Source organism: Lepeophtheirus salmonis, chromosome 1 (genome assembly GCF_016086655.4).
Source record: "Lepeophtheirus salmonis chromosome 1, UVic_Lsal_1.4, whole genome shotgun sequence".
Taxonomy (NCBI): domain Eukaryota; kingdom Metazoa; phylum Arthropoda; class Copepoda; order Siphonostomatoida; family Caligidae; genus Lepeophtheirus; species Lepeophtheirus salmonis.
In genome coordinates, this window is record NC_052131.2 from 14686873 (window position 1) to 14710305 (window position 23433).

Below are 23433 nucleotides of genomic sequence, written 5' to 3' on the forward strand. Positions count from 1 at the left end.
CAAAAAATGGGGAAAAAAACAACAAACAAAGTCATTATTTAAAAATCTAAAATTTCCCTAATCTTAAATACCAATTTTTTGATATCACTTTAATTATGTTAAGTTGGATGAAATTGTTATTGATTTTCCATATACGTATTAATAAAACAAAATTTATCTGTATGCATGATTCTTTCTACCAAATAAAGGAATTTTTGATCTAAGACGTAAGAATGTAGTCAATGCAGATCTTGCAGCATATAGCGTCGAACGTGTGTACATGTGCTCCCTGATGTATGACATATACATATTTTGATCTAAGAAATAACAACGTGGTCAGGTTAATGAAATATTGCAGGTGTGTGCATGCAGCACGGAGTATGAATACAATGATAACTTTTTTTGTTTGTTTTTGTTATACACTAACATAAAAAAATGCTGAATGTAAAATATAATTAGTATTTGCAATGAAGTAAAGCAGAACCGTTCAGTGCTCTAGCGACTAAAGTATTCCATGACTCATCATTAGTCATCACTTTATATGTATTATTTTTTACCCCTACAACTCTTATTATTATTATTTCATTCATGAGGACAGAACATGTCGTATGAATTGATGTAATATATAGTAGTTGCGTATATAGTAGTTTGCTCATAAAAAACGGAGACTAACACCAAGGTTTTGTAAGAAAGTTATTATTAATGGAATTTTTTTTTTTTGAACGGACACCTAAAAAAATCCGGGAAATACACATAAATTTCTAATTAAATTATTTAAAACATGAATTTTTAGGTAAATTAAATTTTATTTCAATAATACCGATCCCTAAATACTATTATTATTTATCGATAATCACTATTGTCTCATTGTTACGGTAAGCGTGCTTAAAAAAGTACACACACTGATATTACAGGTTAATAATCTTAACTATTTATTCAAATTGATGCCAAATGTTGCAATTAGTAAGTAACTTTGCAAAAAAACAAAAACAAAAAACACACTTTAACCTCAAAATCATTTCTACAAGCTGCGTTATATGCAGATGCGGAACTTGAGATCGACTTGATTACAAAATCAAAGACTCAAAAGTCATTTCAATTTTGTATCTGGATTTAAAATACTCTTTAAAGTATCTTTTATTCTCTGAGGACTTGAATAGTACTTTATGGGAATATTCTAGGTCTTGAGACTAAACTTGCATATAAGGACTTTTCCCTACGACTGGTAATATGACAAAAAGTAGAAAGTGCTCCAACTAGTCCTGTGCTCTCTCCTATATAATATTTATGCCAGTCTTGATAAAAAATAATTATTTGAGTAGAACTGAATCACCCCCTCCCCCTCCACCTTTTCATTTTTATCTGTTTACCCACATAGATACATATGTATACATCATATTCCTAATGGAACCTGATTATAATGGTTCTTTATGAAAGTGTTTAAGTATTGTTTTTATGCTTTCTATATATTTCATAGAAAATAATAATTTACTGCTTATGTACATAGATACTTACATAGAATAGAACTAGTGGAAGGAGATAGCTTATCCTGGATTTATGCCTCATCTATTTATTTAGCAAATAAAATCCTTATGAGATAAATCTTCCTTAATGTAAATGTACACAAGATTTTGGATATTTTATACTCAATAAAGCTTTGCTTTTGAGTGATTACTCTCTCCATCACTCTTAACTAGAGGTTTTGAATATATATCTTAATAGTGTTGTTCATAGTACTTAACATACTTTGTTTTCTTGCTTTTTGTAGCTCCTCCACCCCCACCTCACTTGCCATCGGTCCAAACCACCACGACACCTCAAACCCATCATCCTCGAGAATCTCCTTCCTCAACTGGAAGTTCTCCTCTCAGTGGAAACGATTCATCTTCAGAAGGCTCCGAAAGTAGTCCATTTCCCGGACCACCCAACTCCAAGAGGAATGGAGGCGGATTTACTCACTCATTTTCCGTCCCTCTCAATCTCTTTTCTCTTATTAAAAACGGCCCCATCGCGGACTCTTCGCCCAATGGGAAGTCTCCATCGGATATTACTACGTCATCAGCCACAGCGCGTCATTTAGAGTAAGTCTATTTAATAATCCATTCCTTATACATAACTGTGTACATAACTTAATCTTAATATAGATTGATTGACGTACAAAACATCAAAAGACTCATGTCAGCAGTTTCCTTTGGATTTGGACTTTTCCACCTCGCCGTATCCCTTCTCCCCCCTAAATTACTAAATGTGATTCATTTTCTGGGATTCGAAGGGGACAGACAAACAGGGATTCAAGCCCTTCATTTTACTCGTCAAGGATCAGATATGAGAGGGCCATTAGCCACGTGAGTACACTACCATTTCATTATCGATAAGTATCTACATACTTATAATATCTATTATAGATTGGCTCTTCTCTGGTTCCATACCATCGTTCGCCCCTTTTTTGGACTAGATGGTGCGAATCTTCGATCCGGAGCAGATGCAGCTCAAAGGCTTATAGACAGCTCCAAAGCAGACTTCTCTACCTCAGCTCTATTTCTCTTTTTTCAAGGAAGAGTGGATCGACTCAAGGTATTTAATTGCATGAACACGTCTATCTTAGACCCATTCCTTCTTCATTTTCCCATTCTTTTATTGATATATAAGAGTATATATATATTAATCAAGCCTTATTTGATGGATAATATTATTTTTCCCTTCTTTATATTTGAAAGCAAGAAAAATGAAGAAGTAAAAAAAAAACAATTTGAAAATGAATGTGAGAAAACTAAAAAGCCTTTTTCCTCTAGCCTTTTAAAAAAAGAAAAAAAAATCTTAATTAGAGCTTAAGTGACAAATATAAATTATATTTTAATCTTAATTATTTATACAACTCTTACTTAGTAGTATTCTTATTCCTATAATAAGGAAATGAGAAAAATAAAGGAAGAAGAAAGAAGATTAATTATTTGAAAGAGCCAACATAAATTAGGTTGTCCTACTACATATGTACATATAGTGTAAAGTATGTAGCTACATATATATAATACGAATGAAAAAGTAGTGGCATCAAACCTCATCATATGTTTAAAGTTGATGTAGCGTGACTTTCTACTCCTCTCTAACGTTCTTTTGAATTAATTTACGTTATAACTACATATATACTCCTATATAGTTAGGATAATCAATTAATTATATGAACATATAGGGGAAGGCAGCAAAACATGGACTTGAGAGATGGATTTAGAAATACATCAATAATTTTATTTTTTCAATAACAGACAAAAAAATAATGTTAACAAAACATGTAGACATGGTTTTTGAAAAACTTTTTCACTCAATATGGCTACCTTCTTAGTCAACCATAGCCTTTACATGTCCCCTGAAGGGGCATGTAGGAGTTGATGACAAACCCCTATGACAAGTTGTCCCATGTAGGGAGGACTTCTGTGAGTCCTCATTTGGGTGTGAGGTCATGTTAGTTTTCTGTCTCCAAGGTGGAGTCCAGTGGGTTTAAATCTGGTGAGGAATGGGGCCATATCTCTTTAGAACGGAATCGAGCCATATTATCTTGGCGAACGTGTGAGAGGGGGCGCCTTCCTGAGTCCACATGTAGTTACACTCCAGATAGTAGGTCTTTGGCCATGGCAAGATGGTGTAACTAAGCACCTTATACTAGGACTCCTGACCAATTTTCTGTCCAGCCTTGAAAAAGAAAGGAGGCATCGTCTTTCCATCAGAGGCCACAACGCGGAGGACCATTGTTTGGGCCGAATATTTGCTGTGGTAAACCCCTTGAACCTTTTCTTAAGTTTCCGCAAGCTAACATTTGTTACGCCAGTTATGGAATTGATCAACTGCGAAAATCTTCTTGTACGAGAAATTTTTCACAATTTACCAATTTGAGCCTTGATCCATGTGATAATTTTCTTTTAGCTCTTGAGCCTCCTGGCTTTCATTCCCTCTATCAGAATGTGCTGTGGGGCCTTTGTGAAAGAAAATAGTCCAAAGTTGTCCTTCATACTCCTACTGATGGTCTAAGAGCCACAGAGAAGTAGTTAGTGAGGCGAATCATTGACTTATTGGGATCCTCCTTCATATTCTTCTCCAAATATAACAAGAACTTCGTATCCCTTTTTAAATTATGCCCTCCACTTACTGACATCCTGGTGAGGTCTTCTTTATTTTTTTCCCCCTTTGGCCAACTTAAAAACCAGGCTTCTAGAACACATAACAAAGTCCGTAATCTTCATTTTATCATCACCAGCATCTAGGAGATCTGAGTTGCGCTTCCTTTCTTCTTGTTGCTCGCTCATGATGATGAAATGACTAAACGATTAGTATTGTTTGTTTATGTAAAGAGGACGGTGGAAAATTGATATCAAAAATAATCCCTAAACCTTATCATAGTAATGAGAAAATAAACATTAATTAACCACGTTTTGCTGCCCTACACTGTACTTGATAAATTTGAGTATTACTCGAACTAAAAAAAAAAAAAAAAAAAAAAAAAAAAAAAGAAAAAAACACAAAGTGTACTCGAATATAAAATTTTCTGAAAATGAATGGAAATTGTCCCAACAAATTTGACTTACTTGGTCTGGAATAAGAATCAAAACTCCAAACATTTGACTAAGGATGAGTCAAATTACTAGTACAGTAACACTTTTGAATACGAAATAAAGTAGTATGTTGATACTCAGAGGCGTCTCTAGCTTCTTTATTTTTTTAGGGGGTAGGGGGGAGCTCAAGGCCCTTCCCCTTAAAAAAAAGTTTCTGAAGCCCTCAAAATATTTATTGAATATATATAAAATAAACCTATTCATATGAATAATTATATTACGACGTTGATAATTTTTGTGGATTAGCTAGCAATGCCCCTCTTGATACAACTTTTTGAGATATCGATTGGATTCTGAGTATAAAATTTACGATTACTTTTATTTAAATATAAGAGCTGGTCGATATATGCTCGCATGACGCAAGAATTGCTAATAGCGTGAGTTATTTCTTAAGGGTAAGAATGGATTTATTTTTTGTAGAGAAACAACACAGTTTGGGGATTAGAAAATATTTTTTTCTTTATTGTTTATTATTCAATAGGTCGTTGTGCTATCATCATCTCCCCCTGAAAAAAGAGTTCTAGAGCATTTTTGAGTGAATTCTTTTAAAAATGCATAAGGAAATAATCATATATATGTATGTATTCAAATATAAGTATAATATTTTCCCTGCACTAATCCTATTTTAAATGTAGAAGATTTTATTCTATATAGTAGTAGATCCTTTTTTCTACTATAAAATAATAAAACTATATAAAATGCAGCTAATGTTAACACGAATATTATTTCAGTTAATACATAATTAGAAATGAGATTATTGTTAGAGCACGAGGAAAGAGTGGCAGGGAGACCTATGGTATTACCGAATTAAGACCCATGTTAATATCCTCCTTGTTACATGATTTTGAAGTGAGAAAATGAATCACTGTTATAAATAGGAGAAACCTTTTAGATTTAAAATAACATTAGTGTACAGAAAGTTTTATAATTATATTTAAGTTCATAAATATTTTTTTTATTACGCATTTTTTAAACAATTTACACCAAAGTTAGGCAAGAATGCTTTATTGCAAAGGGAGAAGTTAAAAAGGGGACTATCTATTAAATAATTAAGAAAGAAGTAGAAAGTCCACAAAATATTTTTGAATGATTGGAAAGTGAAGTTGTGTGAGTTAGTTGACATCAAAAGAACATTTTGCCTCTATATTGCATGTACATTTGTCCATGAGAAAGCTCTGTTGTTCAAAGTGGAAACTGCATTTACTCAGAATTGACCAAAACAAAAACATACTGATGATTCTGAGCAGTCTTTCGCCATTTTTTACATAAAAACTATACTTATTCGTCGGTATGTGACAATGGATGAAACATAGATCGATCATTTCTCTCTGGAATCAAAATGGTCATCATTAGAGTGGACAGCAACTGGTGAAACTCGTCCAAAGTGTCTGAAAGTACAATAATCAGCAGGAAAGGTTATGGCCTGTGTATCTTAAAATGTGTATGGCATAATATTCATAGACTACCTTAGAAAGATAAGCACCTACATCAGTGAATATTATATAGCGTTATTGGAGCGGTTGAAAGACGAAATCACGGCCCCATTTAAGGAAGAAGAAAGTACTGTTTCACCAGGATAACGCACTTTGACATAAGTCAATCAAAACAATAGCAAAACAACACAAAATGGAACTTTGATTTGGCTCCCAGCGACTACTGGCTGTTGGCAGACCTAAAAAAACTACTTGCCAGTAAGAAATTTTGCTCCAATATTGCTGGAACTGAGGACTATTTTGTGGTAAACATAAAGCGTTTGTGCCATTGTAATGTTAGAGTGGCGGTATAATCATTGTGCTGCTCTTGATGGATATTATATTGATGAATGAAGCTAAATTGGAACGAAAAAAACAACAAAAAACGTGCTTTATTTTTTTCTTTGGACCCTTGACTTATGTTTATATATTATGTGCTATAAATATGTGTGGCCTTTTCTATAAATAAGTGGTTACCAACCTTTAAAAAAAGAATTAAAAAAATGAGAAAAAACTATGGATGTTTCCATACGTTGGGGTTATTTATTTCCGCCATTTTCTATAGTTCCCTGCCTGTCCCCCCTAAAAAATCACTTAAAAGTTTAAAATTAACCTTAAATATACATATACTTGTATGTTGAACATGTGTTGAAAATTTAATTATTTCCATCATAAGTATAGATTTCATTTATCAGATAAAATCTTATTCTTTGGTTCTACCCTGTAAGGAACAATATACTTGTAGTTAAAATTTCTTGCACAAAATTAATCAACTGACTGCTTGTGGTCCGAATCAGATCTCCAAAAAGTTGTACTTGTAGTTTGTTCTTGTGTCAGTACTTATTTATTCGGTCCAGTCTAGTTTTAGAACTTCTCCTATATGTCCTGGAATTGGTCCTTCGGACTATTAGTATTAAATAATTTAAAAAAAAGAAGAAATAAAGTTTTAGTACTGATGTGCTGGACTAAACTGAAGGGAACTCCAGTCTTCAGTCATAAATAATAACCGACAAACACTATTGTAGTTTGACTCCAGATTGTTTAATATAATTTAATTGACCTATGTGCAGTGGAACCATAGAGAAAGAAAAATAAAGAGGTGGCAAGGATTTGTACATGGCATCTTGCCTTAGTTAGGTAGTCATACAATTAATATCCTTATGTTGAAAAGTTTAATACAGCTCTTTTCTTTGGTCTACTTTTGAATATTATGTTACAATTATGAAGAAAAAAATCACATATTAAAAGTTTGGCTATTTCAGCAAAATACTATTCCTAAAGCATAGCAATATTTTCAGGTGAAGGCAATGTTTTACGTACCTTGTTGCCTTTAAATTTATTCCTTTATGATTGGAGCTTGTTTATCTATACTTTTGCTAATGATATAGAGTGTAACAACGAAATCTGGATTTTCCCGGCATATATGGTGACGAAATTGTGCAATACTGTTTCGTTGTGAAATATACAAATAAAAATTTCACTTAATAAACAAAACACTGCCATGGAGTCAACAACAGAAGATTTCAAGCCTATCATATTTTCAGAGGCAGAATGCAGTTGCGCTGTTGAGATGATTTTGGTTAACAACAATCTAGATATTAGCAATTCTGAGTTCTCAAGGATGACAGGGATTGATAGGAGAAGGGTTTCAGCATTGCAAAAGGCCCTAGTGGAGACTAAGGACTCAAGGGGAGGGATTACAAGAAAGGAGGTGCCCGAGCAAAGCAGGAGGATCGTCCTAGCTCCTACGACCTGAATCTGAAGGTTTTTATTATTTTGAGCTACCTTGAGTCAAAGGTCAACAAAGGTCCTCAAACCAACTGAAAGTCCCTCATTGACTCCATCGTACTTTAAAACAAGAAATTAGAATGGACTCTAGTTCCCAGGGGCTGTGTGTGGTTCAGAACTCGAATTGAGGACAACGGAGGACTGAGAAATATTCTCAATAGTTGTATATGCTTATCAGTTTTTATTTTTTAATTAATCTTTAAAAATGACATTTTTTGTTAATTTAAAGTATATGGATCAAAAGTGCTGGATTCTGTTCTTATACCCTGACTCTAACAGATCCTTCTAATCCTTCCTTGTAGGGTTTTATTTGAATAGGGGTATATACAGACTTATATTAGCCTTAAGTGACGCAGGAATCCTTCATATTTATGTTTGTGCTTTAGAAAAGTGTAGTTTTGTGGATTGTTGTTGACAAAAAATAGAAAACGAAAGGATTATAAGAGAAACCTACTGTACAGATGAAAAGTACATCTATTTTTTTAGAAAGAAAGCAAAGAAATAAATGAATTTGACAGATGATGTAGTTTCTCTCTCTCGCTTTTAAATGTACATATATGGTACATATAATACCTGTCTATACTTTCAATACACTTAGGTATAAAAGGTAATTGATGGGCAATATTAGGTAATAAATAAATATATGTTCTGTATTTTAGTTTACCTTACCCAGGAGTATTAATTGCTATCTATATATAAGGGGTGGCCCATCTAGCGGTTGCATTTTGAACTACCACTTATTTGACGTCTGACAGCTGTAGTAACATTCTCATGTCTAATGTTTTGTAAAAGGTTTCCGGTTTACGAAATGGTTAAGTTTACGCTCGAAGAAAATTGGGAAATACTGAAGACTTACTTCCAAAATGGAGGGTCTTCAAATGAAACTGCAAGAAAATTACGTTGGTCGAAATAAAGTTTCCAGGCAGTTTGTGGATAAATTTGTGAAGTGTGTGCACGAAATTGGTTCGTTAATGGATAAAACCACGCGTTCCCGTGTTCGTCCAGTGCGCTCAATCGAAAACATTGCTGCTGTTGCCGAAATCGAAAAAACGAGCAAGGAGCTGCCGTTACGGTCGATGGGGAGCGCTATCGGGCTATGTTGGAAGATTTTTTGTTTTCCCAAATGGAAAAGTAGACATCGACGACATTTGGTTCCAACAGGATGGCGCTACGTGCTACACCGCCATCGTTATAGTGGATCTTTTGCGCACTGTCTTCGACAATCGCATCATAAGCCGAAACGGCAACGTCAATTGGCCACCTCGTAGCTGCGATTTGACTCCGTTGGACTATTTTTTGTGGGGAACCGTCAAGGATAAATGTTACGCCAACCATCCAGAGACGATTGACGATTTGAAACAAGAAATTGGAGTCGCCATTGTAGCTATTGAAGCTCACACAATCGAATATGTATTGAAAAATTGGGTCGACAGAATGGGCTACTGTAAGGCCAGCAACGGAGGCCATATGAATAAAGTGGTGTTCCATTATTAACCGAAATGTTGAGGCTTTCAAATAAATAAAAAATTACTGAAAAATATCCATCCGTCTTTTTTTTTATAGCGACATCAAAAAGAAAAAGTTTCGTGAACCACTCTTTAAATATAGCATTTTATGAAATTGATTGCATTTGTCGCCTTTGAAAAATATGAATTCTGCTTAAATATTCAATATATATCTAGAGTTGTAAATTCGAAATTCATGGTAACTGACAAATTTGAATACTGTTTTAAAGGATAGCGGTTAGATTTCATGCATTTTCATTACTGTAGCTACAAGCTGCTCTGAGAAGAAGAAAATAGGGAAAAAATTATCTCTATATCTAGCAAAGATATAGGCAGGAATCACGCCTATGCCGATTCTCAATTATACTCTGAGTACAACCAAGATACTTTGGTTGACTTTAAAAGTCATTTTTTAACAATTTTCCTATGCACAATGTTGTAGAACACATAATTAATTGTCGATTGCCTAGAGAACATTCTCCTAGTCGCCACCATGAGCACACAAGACAGAAGAAGATTAAGATAGCAGCGATTCTCTGCTCAGAATTGTCGCAAAAGGCCATCGTAGACTGGGACCTTGAGGAAGACGATTTATTATGTTTCTATGCAAGGAAGACATAACATAATAGAGATGAGTAAATAATAATGGGACTGTCATTACTAGAACTGATAAAAAAAAGAAGAAATAAAGTTGAGTCATGTCATCAAGGACCGAACTTTATAAGTTTAAGTACTGATATGCATGACTGAACTGGAAGATACTGAAGTCTACAGTCCTAAATAAGGGTTGACACAACACTACTTACACTTAAAACTTCCCAATGAATCCTCGGCTTACTTTATGTCTTTAAGTATTAAGTAGTAAGTGTGAGTTTCATCATGAATGACATAAAAATGGAAAAATAATGATAACGTTTTTTGAAATTAAGAAACACAGCTCATATTACCAACTAAAATGTACAGTTCTAATCATACCTACATACTATTATGTCTTGAGATTGCTTCAGGGGATTTAAAAAAAAAATATCCATCCCTACAACATAACATAATTTACATGATATAACTGAAGGTAAAATGATAAATATAAAGTTAAGTTAATTTTTTTGAGGTGTTCATACTTCCTAACAGAGATAACGTACACATTTGATGGTGTTCTCTTTTTCAGACCATCTTTCATGGTTTCTTTTTCAAAAGTGTGTTCCAAAAGAATCCATAAGTTTTTATTTGCAGAGCTAGTTGCCATTAGGTGTAATGCCCAATTGTATTTGAAAATATTTTTCTATATTCTGTCTCTTTTACTTGCGATCATTAACTTCTTTATAATGCATACATAGTAAGTTCTTTCCGAGACAGATTTTTCACTGTTCCTCGAAAAAAAAATCTGTTATTTCACTATTTACATTTTTTTTGACGACATTTTAATCTATGTTGTCCTGTTTTATAGCAAACTTCAAGTAGATACTCGTATATACAATTACCCATCAATCTCATCAATTTTTGGATATGTTTATTTCTTTACTTGCGGGGAATTCCCGGTATTTTATGTTTTTTCACAATAAGTCCCAGCTTTATTGTATTATATACAAACTAAATAATAACTTTTACCATAGGGAAATTATTTATATGGAAGCCTTTCATGGCTTACAATATTCTATATACGTTGAAGCTATTATAAGTATATGTTGTGTACAAGTTCCAGCTTGTATAACAAGATTTTCCAATTAAATTTTTTGACATTTCATTATGCGTATCATTAGTCATTTTAATTTCCATCTATTAATTGATATTATTTGATTTTGATCTATCAAAACTATGTATATATTATGTAATTAGAATATTCTACTTAAAACATATCAAAAAGTAACTTTTATTCAAAAAGTAAAAATTACACCTTCAAAAAAATCAAACATCCAAGGAATATTCAATTTTGTCATTATCTTAGTCACAAGTATAATAAATTCTTCATCCTTTTTTTCGGGTGCAACTTGTTGACGACTTTTGATTATTTTTTCTAGGATATTACATAAAATAAAAACTTGATTACTAATTAGCTATTATGGATGAAATAAAAATCGTTTTTTTAAAATATGGCATTACATTTAATTGAGACATTTGTATTTATGAATGTACTAGCAGTTGTCCCTGGCACTGCCAGTAGTAATTAGGCATAGACCAACGGTAATAATATAAAAGATAACTTCCCAACAAATCCACAGTTTTACTTCCCGTTTTCATGAGCATACTCACTCGTAGCTACTCAACACTTACATGTTTTCTCCTCTAGAATAAAAGAATAATAATAGCAGGCTTGAAAAAAAATAAAAATGATTCAATGCGATGAGCCAGGAAGTACTTTTGTCTCTAAAACGTTACCTGGTTGAGATGTAGCTACACACACTAATTTGTTAAAAATGAGTCCTCAACTCATATTATATCCACTCATTGATTACTCTAATTGTATCTCATGGCCAATTAATTAAATGTCCTAATTTCCTTAATGGAACATCTTTTTAGATTGACGGAAGCAAGAATTAATGTTAATACCCAAGAGGGGATCTACATTTGTCCATTCAAACAAAATCATCTTTATTAATATAGATAAATACTTAGGAGTTTATAAATAGGTATTGTCTAACCAATTAAAAAGAATTGAAGTATTAATATATTCACTTTATTTTATCTATACAATTAATATTGTATGGTTCGTAAATGGATAGAAAATACGATTCTATGACATATTACGTAAAATTATATTAAAACTAGGGAGGGTGGGATCCAATGTGTGCATTTTTGAATTAGGGAGTTGGTCACAAGAAGTTGCGGAAATTTTCAAATGTTTTCCTCTTAGCATTACAGGTTTTAGCTATAAATAGGATATAAGTTTTATAGAGAGGAAAATAGGGTTTAGTGATTTGCACAGGAAAACAATTAGAGTTCGTTTTCATAAATTATGTTCATTCTTTGATAAATTGATTGTCGAAGTATAAATAAATCTCCCTTAAAGAAGAATTCTTCCTTACTTTTATTGTCATTTTTTTAAATTTTTAATAAAATAATAATATATACTAGCAGGAAGACGCTATTCTAAAGACAGACTATGAATTTGTTGTTTCTGTCAATTTGATGTAAATATAATCAAACCCGCACCCGCTTTTGACACTCTTATAAATGCAACATATAATTGACATGTGAAAATACTGATTTTGGTAAATATAAAGCAATTTTTCAAATGTTTAACCTTGTGATTTATTTATTGTTGTTGCCATTGATAACTTGTCATGTTTCTTCTTCAACCATAATGAAGATTGAAGATATATACTAAGAATAACTTGCTCATCCTCTCCCTAATTCCCTTTTTTAATTTGTATTTAATGCACGTTCTTCCTGTTTCTGTTATTAAATGATTCATTTTTTGGATTTTTAATTTTCTTGCTGCATTTTTGAATCGAAAAACCCGTACCTTAATAAAAACTTTGAGACTCGGGGAATTGATCTTGTTTTATAAAAAAAATATCTTTTTTTTAGCGAAAAATCAAACATGCCCTGCAGAAGCCAGAAGTCTGATTGATCAGAATTAAATATAGCCTTACGTACGTAACTCAAAATTCTAAACAACTTTTATTTATGTCTAAAGCCTGAATCTGTCTCCCTTTTTTAAATAAAAGCGTTTTAATTAGTGTTTTTCTATGCGGTACATAATTCACACACAAACAAATTAATTATTTTAATACTATGTAGGATAATTATAATATTATCCCTGCATCAATGCTATTTTGAATGTATTCTCTAGTAGTAATTCACTATCTCATTGGAGGCAGCTGATATTAACAGGGCCTTAGTTCAGGAGTACCATAACTTATGATACTACTGAATAAGTCTATAAGCCTCGCTCTCACTTTCTCCACGGGTTCTTCAAAAATTCCGTCCATAGATATCTATTCTACATAGGAAGCTTTATTTGGATATCAAAGTTAATTATGTTCCAGCTTTCTCTTTTGTGTAAAAGTCCATTTTAGAAATAAATATTGTTAATTTTTTAAGATGAATACTAGTATATTAATTTAATTTATATTTTCCTCGTTTGACCTCAGGCTAGAAAATATGATATTTTGGGTGAAAAGTCTGTATAGCTTCTGAAAGGATACATATGTTTTTATTGTATTAAATAAACATATATAAAGGGCTCTACGTAAATTTTTGTCTTTGAGTTTCAGAAATTTTAATTTAGGAGTTTTTTACGCTCATAATTTTTTAAAGCACAGTTTAACTTTTTAATATTTTTTTTATATACTTTTAATTTAAGAAAAATCCAGATATAGTCAACTTTTCATCTGAAAAATAGCATTTTCCTTCATCTATAGATAGGTATTATATCGATATTGAATGAATTATATTAGTATTGATGCATTAAGTTCTACTAAAAGGTAGAGAAACAACATTTCGCAAATTCAGATTTAATCATTTTAAGTTAAAAGGTCTGGAGTATTTTAAATTCAATGAATCCCACATGTGTTGAATTTAAAAAAGCTTTACCAATAGTGGGGCTGTACTTCTTGAAATTGAGGTCCGATCTATCTGAAAAACTCTGAGCTGTCCATATTTTATGAAATCCTTATTCTGAAAATAGAAAGTAATCCCAAAATTTATCTAGCTTTATTAAAAATTATATCAATTTTGAATTTGATTTGGAACCGAACGGAATTTTCTCCTTATTTAAATACTATTTTCATTACCGATACATTTATTGTATCGAATTAACTACCAATTTTGAAAAATTTCACTATTTTGTCGATTTTAGTTTGTATAAAGTTATATTAAAGGGTTTATTTTTTTAAATAGTCATTCTGATATTTGAAATATTGATGGGGTAAATACTCCAATACCTTTCCCTACCACAACACCATTAACTAAAAATGAAGTGATTCTAGAATACTTTAATTCATATTCCAAAGTCTAAACAGATCTGTCATGCTAATAAAAAATGCTGATCATCGCTAGAGCTTATCTCACTTTTGCATAAGTTTCTTATATACATGAACATTAAATATTATATTTTTAGTTGATAGTATTATGTTAATTTTTGATAGGTAAGTATTTTGATAAGTGAGTATTTAAAATATTAAGAAAATATCGCTATTAATAAAGATATTAAACTTTTCGATATTATCACATCCTTAGTCATTAATTTTGTATTGGTATAGCAAACAACACGAATATACAATGTATTATAATACTGGATGTTGAAAAAGTAATGAAACCTTCTAAACCTATAGTTTTGAATGGGTGTTGTTGATAAAATCTTAAAGTTCCGATTATATTTGAATAGCTTAGATTCTAAATTTCTGAATATGTCTCAATGTAAGCAAAAAGAGTCCTCATTGGCAACTTAATCTGCTCCAGGAGGGCCACTTCGGACATCATGAAGGCCTTAAACGTGAGCAAGGACACAGTCTGTTGGGTCAGAAATCGTTTGGTTGAAGGAGATAACCTTAAAGACAAACTCAAGAGTGAAAGACCTACCAAAGGGAAGCCTTAAGACATTATGGAGGCCTTTAAGGTCAAGCCAACTATGAAATATCAGAGGACGGCAAAAAGAAGAAGGTGGACCGGTCTACTGTGGACAAGGCCATCCGAAAGGCTAGATGAATGTTGCTTTGAAGAATTGACTGACCCCTCCTGCCCCAACGTTAAAAAGAACTCTGTCTTGAGCTGTGTTAACAACTCTTGAATAGTCTGAAGCACAACAGCAACCGGGTAATTTTTTCTCTGACGAAAAGACCTTTACGGTTGACCCTGCAAAATGATCAGGTGGTATTCCTTGGCAAGGCTGACAACAGCATCAGAACAGTCACCAAGACCAAACATCCGGCCTCTGTGTTGGGAGTTGTGGCATCAACTGGAGAAAAAAATACCTCCAATTTGGTTTCCTGCTGGATACCGGTTACCTGCGGGTACTACTTGATGTTGTTCAAGGAACATGTGGTCTCATACATCACCAAAATCATGAACAAGTCCAATACGCCTACATACATATTTCAGCAGGACGGGACTCAGGCCCATACTGCTAATATTGTACAAGAGTGAATGGGTAGCAACATGAACTTTTGGTTCAAAAACCTTGGCCCCCTCAGAGCCCAGATCTGAATCCACTGAATTACTCCATTTGGTGGAAAATTGAGAAGAAGGTCTGGAATGTCCGCCACCCGAATATTGATGCCCTGAAGACCTCCGTTAACCAGCAGTGAGTGATTACGAAAAAAGAATAGGTTGCCCATGTGTGAAAGGGGTTCCGGAGGTGGTTTTGAGGCTGTCATTGAGGCTGATGGTGGTCAGATTCATAATTAATGTGTATAGTTATAGTAAAAAAATATTGTAATATAAAATTTTCTATATACATCATCCTGATCAATTAGGTGTATTTTAATGATACCTAAGAGGCAGGTCTCAGAACTTTTTCTACACCCAATATGTTATTATTTAGACTAGGTCTTTCTTCTTTTTTGTTCATGATTTTAAGGGTTGTCGGGGACTTAACTCAGAAGTAAGCATTATCACCTGTCTTTTGTATAAATAGTTTTAAAAATTCATAATAAAATTAATATTTATGAATTTAAATAAAAAAAATATTTTAAAAGAGAAGGTGGTCCTCCTCTTTCAAGCATTAATTCATTTGCTCGCCCCCCCTAAAAAATCACATAATAGGGGGAGCAAATAGTAACATGGGACTTAATTCAGTATGATACATATGTTTCACTCCCGCCTTCACCCCATGCTCTTTTTTTCCTTACAAAAATGTCAACTCTAAGTATAAGTAAATATTATAGTGTTACAATTGCTCAATCTGACCTAGGAATGGTCTTTGAAGTTCATATAAATAAAGCTTCTCTCGGAGCAAACGAGTATCGAATCTACCACATTGGTTTCAAGAGAATTATTTCGCCTGAGCGCCATTGAGCTTCGTTGTTCCTCCTGAACCCCAGATGCAACTTATTTAAATCACCTCTTCAAATTAATCAAGAAAGGAATGAGGTGTCCACTTTTTAAAAGATTGATACCTTTGACTCTCTGTTTGTCTTTGCATGTGTACAATGTACAATATTGAAAACATACTTATACGTATATGAATGTGGCCTTTAGAGCCTGATTAATCGAGTTGTGATAAGTATATATAGTTAATAGTATACTCACCACACAAAGTAGAAATAATAAAATTCTTTTCAAACGAAGGGAAAAAAAAAAAAAATATAGTAACATGGATAGAGGAGACGCGACTCTTTAAGCTTTTTCTCTTGTACTAAGTAATAATATTGCTATTTTATCTTCACAACAACATAAAAAAACAATCTGTTAGTACTTTTTTAAAAGATCATTTTAAAATTAGGAGTTTAAAACCCTCCAAGGAAAGAAAGAAACAAAACAAAAACCTACCTACATAATATAAAGAAAGCTCTTTTTTTTTTTTTTACTTGTTTACTTACTCACTTATTATTCTTTCGTGAGAGTGTTTGCTTTTTGAATCACTGATGAGGATCTAAAATACAAAAGATTTGAAATCATCTTTCTCTCTAATTTTCTTTGTTCATGATATTATATATCTTCAATTCAGAGCCTGTTTCTTTTTGTAATGTAAGCTATTTGGACTTGTATAAATTTGATTTTTGATACCAATCCATTATTAAATAAAAAAAAAAAAAACCACACACACACTATTTTTTCTAACATATATCTCAATTTTTTCCCACTTAATGTATGTACAATACACTTTACATAATATTCCTATTAATTTCCCATCTATCTATCTATGTAATTTGCTTTTAAAAAAATGTGACAATTTGAAATTAAACCATTTGTCAAGTATTTTACGTTCAGCCTTCTTTTTCTATTTTTCATCTAAAAATCAATTTTATTTTATTAAAAATATCATATAACAAGGCTTCATTGCTCAAGCTCTCTGTATGTAATATGATCCTTTTCTTTCTCCATCATTATATTATTATATACTATGTGTTCTAAAGGTGTGTGTATCCAGAAGAAAGTTATTTCATAACTAACCAAAAAATTTCCCTTTTTTCCATAGTCCAATTTCCCTGCGGCTCTTAGATCCTACGAACATGCTCTTAGCGTTTCCAGTCAACGTGAGGTCAGACTCCTTTGTCTCCATGAAGTTGGTTGGTCCTACATTCTCATGCTCTCTTGGGAACGCTCCTCAGAGGCTTTTCTTCAACTTAAAAAAGAGTCGAGGTGGTCCAAAGGATTCTATTCTTATCTCTCTTCAGGTACGTTGCATGGACTTTCAGGACTGTATCTATGTTAGTCATTCTACTTATTATTAATTAATTGCAGTCTGTCTTGGAGCCTCTGGTAATGTGGATCGCGCATTGGAGCTCGCAGAAGAAACTCCAGACCTTGTTCACAAGCCTCCAAATAATCAATTGGAAAAGTTTCTTTATCGAAGAGCTAATAAAATCCTCACAGATATCGATGATGTAGATAAAAATTATTTTCGTTTACTTGGCTATGAACTTCTCTATCTTTGGAATGCCTTGGGTGCTTGTCTTCGGCAGCACAGCCATGCAACAATTCAAACAGGTAAGGCATTATTTGGTTCTATGGATGTATGAAATGATTATAGGTATATGTATCTTTTTTAACTTGCAAGTAAAACACTCTCCTAGCTTCAGCTTATTGATGCATGTAAATGCTTGTTAAGGCTTTCTTTCTCCTTATGGAATTCCCCCCTTCTTTTTTCAGCATTGCAAAAATCTTGATAAAAAAAGAATTATGAAAAATGTAGGAATATGAAATTATATGTTCATTATTTTGTAGAGCAAAGAGAGTGAATAAGTGAGAAAAAAGAACTATGTATGCACTATTCTTAATATTATACGTAATATTATACTACTTTGTTCCTAGGCATTATTATTTGGTTATTTTAATTGAGATTCATGACGTAATACTAGGAATACCTAGGAACACGAATCAAATAACATTCCTTATCACAAATACGGCGTTGCTTCACTCACATAAAAATTTTCATTGTACTTTGTTGTCACCTGTCGATATTTCTATTTATTTTCCCCTTATCAGTGTTCTGAATGTTGATGATTTGTTGAGTGCGAATTAACTCTTGTTTAGGTAACTGTGAACACTTTCTAACAATGATTGAATACTAAATCATTAATTAGAAAGTATTAGTCGCAACATTTTTAAGAACAATTCACATGTAGCAACTAAAAGAAAATGATTTTTTTTTGTTATTGCTCCCCTCCACAGACACTTTTAGCAAGAGTTTTCGGAGACAGACTGTATTTACGAACTACTAGTGTTAAACTCGAATCTTTTTAAACCGTCTAGATCAAAATTTAGACCATGGATTGATATTTCCTTTTTATTTTATTTTAAAAGATTAGACCACCAGTCCAGGCCGAAGTTGGACCGAATTAGTTAAAATTCCAACGTCCGTAAGCCGTTGTTAGGATTTCCAGTGCAAAATTAGACTGCACTACTATTTACCAACTGATTTTAGGACCCTTTTCTTTCTTCTCTTATAAAGGAAAAGTTGCAAATAGTTACTTTAGTAACGACCTGGAAAAAGTTTCGCTATTTTTATTTGACTTTGATTTATCTAATGCGCTGGGGGAAACCTATACTATCTAATGATAAGTCAAATATTCCGATGTGGGAAAGGCTCTTTAGTTTTACACATAGTATACTATGATCGGTGGAAGGCCAATCCTCGTGAAACGAGGGATTTTGTTATGGATTTGTACTTTGTTTTTCAAACATTTCTTCCTTTTTGAGTAGTTAGCCATGAAACTAGTCTTTATTTATTTTGATAGAGTCAATATGAAAAAAGGCATAATATAGGAGCAGTCTTTTGATGTTATTATTCTTTATATTGGATGGATCAAAAAATTGAAGAGTTTTGTACATATTTTGTATATAAATTGTAGATCAAATAGGAAATATCTTTGTGTGTATAGTATACTGTATACACTTTATAGTCAGTAAAACAATATTTCTACGTAGATAAAACCCTTTTGCAGAATCAATATGATTTTTTACATCTACCGAATAGTAAATATTTAAAATGGACTTAAAAATAATGTAGATTTATTTTAAATAAAGACAAATGTCCAAAATATTTTTAAAACATCCACAATATAATTTGTAAAAAAGAAAATGTGCATTTTTTTAAATCAAATCAAAAATAATAAAGTAATTTACTCTTAAAGTTATTAATTTCACGTATATTAACCCCCCCTCTTTTTTTTACAATTGGTATAATCTTCTTCACCCATTCAACAGCCCTAGATTTAAAAATTAAAACAAAGAATATAATGAATGATTTCTAGAGACGATAAATGAATGAGGGTATATTATAAATGTACAATTGCAGCTATTTTTGAAACTTCAACAGCTGAAATGAAGACCATGAGACTTATAATCAGTGATGAAAATCCAATGTATTTATTAACTAGTCCATTTTTTATGGAATTTGTAATCTGAAGAATGATTTTTCTGTCCCTTAGTAGTTGTCATTATTATTTAATTCCAGAGTAGATTACTAAATAGATTCAATTATATTCAAAATATGGTTAAACATTCGTGTGTGCTCAAAAGACGGAGCGTAACCCTTAGGATTTGTTGCAGAGTTATAATTCTAAGTCCTTGTTGGAGTCCGAGTATAATTGGCGATCGACATCGGAGTATTACTAACAAATGTCCTTCTTTGATTTTCGGTTTCTTTTTTTTAACATGCCCATTTTTGATTTTACTCATTACTGATTATCATCGGTAGTGATGAAAGTTCTGGGTATAATGGGCATGTTAAAAAAATTGTGACAAGGGATGAAGGAGACAAGGAAATAAACAAGAACAATGGTAAGAATTACTCCGATGTCGATTCTCAATCCTACTCTGAGTCCATTTATGACTCAAAATTTTAAACCTGCAAAAAACCATCTATCTATTATGTGTACACAGAAATGTTCTATCAGGTTTGGAATTTAATTAAGTAAGTAGAAACATAAGATCACTACACAAGAATTAAATAATAATGACTACTAGTAAGGAATAGAAAATTCAATCAAAAGATTAACAATTCCAAAAAAACGGGGCTGATAAAAAAGTAAGCAAGACAAGACTATAGTATATATAGCTTTTTTAGACCGATCCAACCCAAATTGAAACTCACTTTTACACCAGCAGCGGTGGAATATATCTAAAAATTGGTGGGCCAAATTATATAATGGTGACATCATAGTCACGCAACCGTATATTTTTATAATACAACTGTTAATCTAGTCTAAAAAAGGGGGAGAGGGGAGGGGACAATGAGCACTTAGACTTATCTTTCTGGCGCCACTTTTTACTCATTTTGTGCTGCTTTTACTTGAGATTTGAGGCATATAGTATAAGATTACCTTATAATTATAATTATTCAACTTCCTCTTTATATTATACATATGTACATATTATGTGACAGTTGTTCCATTTTCCTTTTCTTGAAGGAAATAAAAACTTAAAAAAACTTATTTTAATTTCTTGGAATTCTATTCATTTTTTTAAATTTAAATAGAAGATCTTTTCGTGATTATTCGAATATTTTTTGTTTCTTTCTTGTATTTGAGATCGAGCGTTTTCTTTTATTTATGTAAGTAGGTAAAACATAAAAACTTTTAGTGTATTGGGAGTTATTTTAAGCTACCACTTAAATGATGAGTTTCCTACGTCCTACAAAGAGAGAAACTTTTGTAATATGTTCCATACTAACTCTTGTATATTATTTAGGTTTTCCAAGGAATAAAACTCTCCTTACAATTATAAATGATTGGAGGATCTATTTAAAAAATATAATTTAAATAAAGTACATTTAAAAGTCTATTAAAACATGTCTTAAGTCAAGAAATAAATTAAAAAAACATTGTCAAATCTTATCTATTGCAAATAATTTTGTTTGCATAAAGATAAATTGTATGATTTTTGTACAATGTTTCATTATGTGTATAATATTTTATTCATTTGCTTTTTCGGGTATAAGTGATAAAGCCCTTATCACTAGGGCTGTAAATCTGAAGCATTTTTAGCGTCCGATTTTTGTTGTTGTTGGCTACCTGAAGAGTGTTTTTATTTTCTAATGCTGTTATAAATATTATTTCCTTCTTAAGGTGATAACTAATGATGCCCAAAAAATGGAGCTAAATATGCAAATAGAAATGCTTATAACAAACTCAAAATTGCAAATAAATCTGATAAAATAAGATATATTCTTGTAAAAAACTTATATAAATTAAAATTTGTCAAGCAAGCAGGTCCTTGTTCCATTGAATTATCATCTGGTCCCTCAGATGATCATCCTTGCTTGTTTCCTCTATTGTTCTGACATCGTCTTTTTAGAGTACCTCTCCAAAAATTCATTGAACTCCCTGTTGTTGATCTTAGCAAAGGGGATATTAGCAGAGACTAAGGCCTTCACAAGGTCAGTTTTGAAGACGCCATTGTTGTTATCGTTGGAGGAGATGACGTTGAGCACCTTCTTGTAGCTTTGTCTAACTTGTTGTTTAAATCTTCATTCGTTTTATACGAATAAAAATAATATTTGAATAAAAACTCTTTTAGAGGGAGAAAAGTAGTAAATTTTATAGGCATAATTTTTGTAATAGTGCAGCCAGTTTTTCTTGTAATGGATATCATTTGAATTATTGACTATTTTGCTATCAGTTGATTTAATTTTATCAAAATTCTGAATTCACTCAGTGAGGAGAAATTTAAGATATTGTTTCAAATGGATTTTGTGAAAAACTATTTAATAAAATAACCTTTAAATAGATTCAAACAAAAGCACACATACGTAAATATGTTGGATTAAAATTTGGTGAGTCAAAATCATAACAATTTGGATTACTTGAGCCAAAAACAAAACTCTCCATATCTTCCCCCATTTTAAATTATTCATTCTATTGCTTGGTTTGAACTTGTACACAACATATATGTAGATAATATACATTTAATCAAATTTTCTTTTATTCATAGATTGTGAAAAAATAGATGTTCCTGCATTGGAGGGTGTACGTCAACTCATACTTGGATCCCTCTTCTCAGACTCAAGACAAGCCTCAAAAGCTAAAATATGTTTTGGGAAAGCTATCAAGGATGGGGAGTTGGTCAAAGAGTATCACACATCCGCATTTGCAGCGTATGAGTTGGGTATGGTTCTGTCTAAGAATCCATCGGTGAGTTGTCATATGTATTCTTGTGTGTCTTTAATTATGTGGATATTTTTTTATATTCTAGACTCGAGCTGAAGGTCGATCCTATTTAGAGTTTGCAAGAGATAATTATAAAAACTACGACTTTGAAAACCGTCTTAATGTGCGCATTCATTCTGCTCTTCGACATTTTAACTTTGATGGAGGAGTCCCTCCCTCTCCTCTTCCTCCAGTCAATGAATGCAAGACCTAGTGTCCCAACATATGATGCCTCATCGAAGGATCTACTCTATGAAGAAGAAGAACAAATCATTCAAGTTTTTGTCTTGTATTTATTTTTAAAAATGTTATTTGTTGTATGTTCACATTGTTCTTACGTTTGAATCTTGAATCTAGGTAAATTTAACTTATTCAATAATAATTTTAGTAATAATAATTAATCAAATGTTTCTTTAAAAAAATATATGCATCTATAAAATGTTTTTACTTGCATACATTTGTGTATATCTGTGATAAGGTGTTTTTAAAATGTGTTTACTATATATATATATTAATTATTTCATTATTAGTAGATACATAATATTTCTATTAGACCTCATAGCTATTTAATAAATGTCCTTTCTTTCCTTGTTTATGATGTAGTTTTTCTTCAATTAATTACGTGTGTATGAATTGTATCTTTTGATAGATCTATGCATCCTTTATTCCATTTAAAAATAACGGAAAATAAATAATTAATTTTGAAAAAAAGGGATGAAGGATTCATTGAAGATTTACTAGTTACTTTTCACTCTGCTATTAAAAAAGTGGATAGTTCCTTTGGTCAATTTCACTAAGAATCGATAAAACTAGTTTAACAACTTGTCGTTAGGTA

At 32.0% G+C, this 23433-nt stretch overlaps 1 protein-coding gene across 3 annotated transcripts in view; it reads left to right on the top strand.

Annotated features, from left to right (window-relative positions):
* Window positions 1-23191, top strand: part of LOC121117579 (tetratricopeptide repeat protein 39C) — a 57247-nt gene extending 34056 nt beyond the window's left edge. For all 3 annotated transcript variants that reach the window (XM_040712030.2, XM_071888272.1, XM_040712035.2), the window contains 7 exons: window positions 1748-2060; window positions 2124-2324; window positions 2385-2553; window positions 17426-17624; window positions 17692-17937; window positions 22384-22583; window positions 22645-23191. In XM_040712030.2, coding sequence (XP_040567964.1) covers window positions 1748-2060; window positions 2124-2324; window positions 2385-2553; window positions 17426-17624; window positions 17692-17937; window positions 22384-22583; window positions 22645-22812 — 1496 coding nt within the window. In that variant the 3' untranslated portion in view covers window positions 22813-23191. The remainder of the gene's footprint in view (window positions 1-1747; window positions 2061-2123; window positions 2325-2384; window positions 2554-17425; window positions 17625-17691; window positions 17938-22383; window positions 22584-22644) is intronic.
* The last annotated feature ends 242 nt before the right edge of the window (window positions 23192-23433 follow it).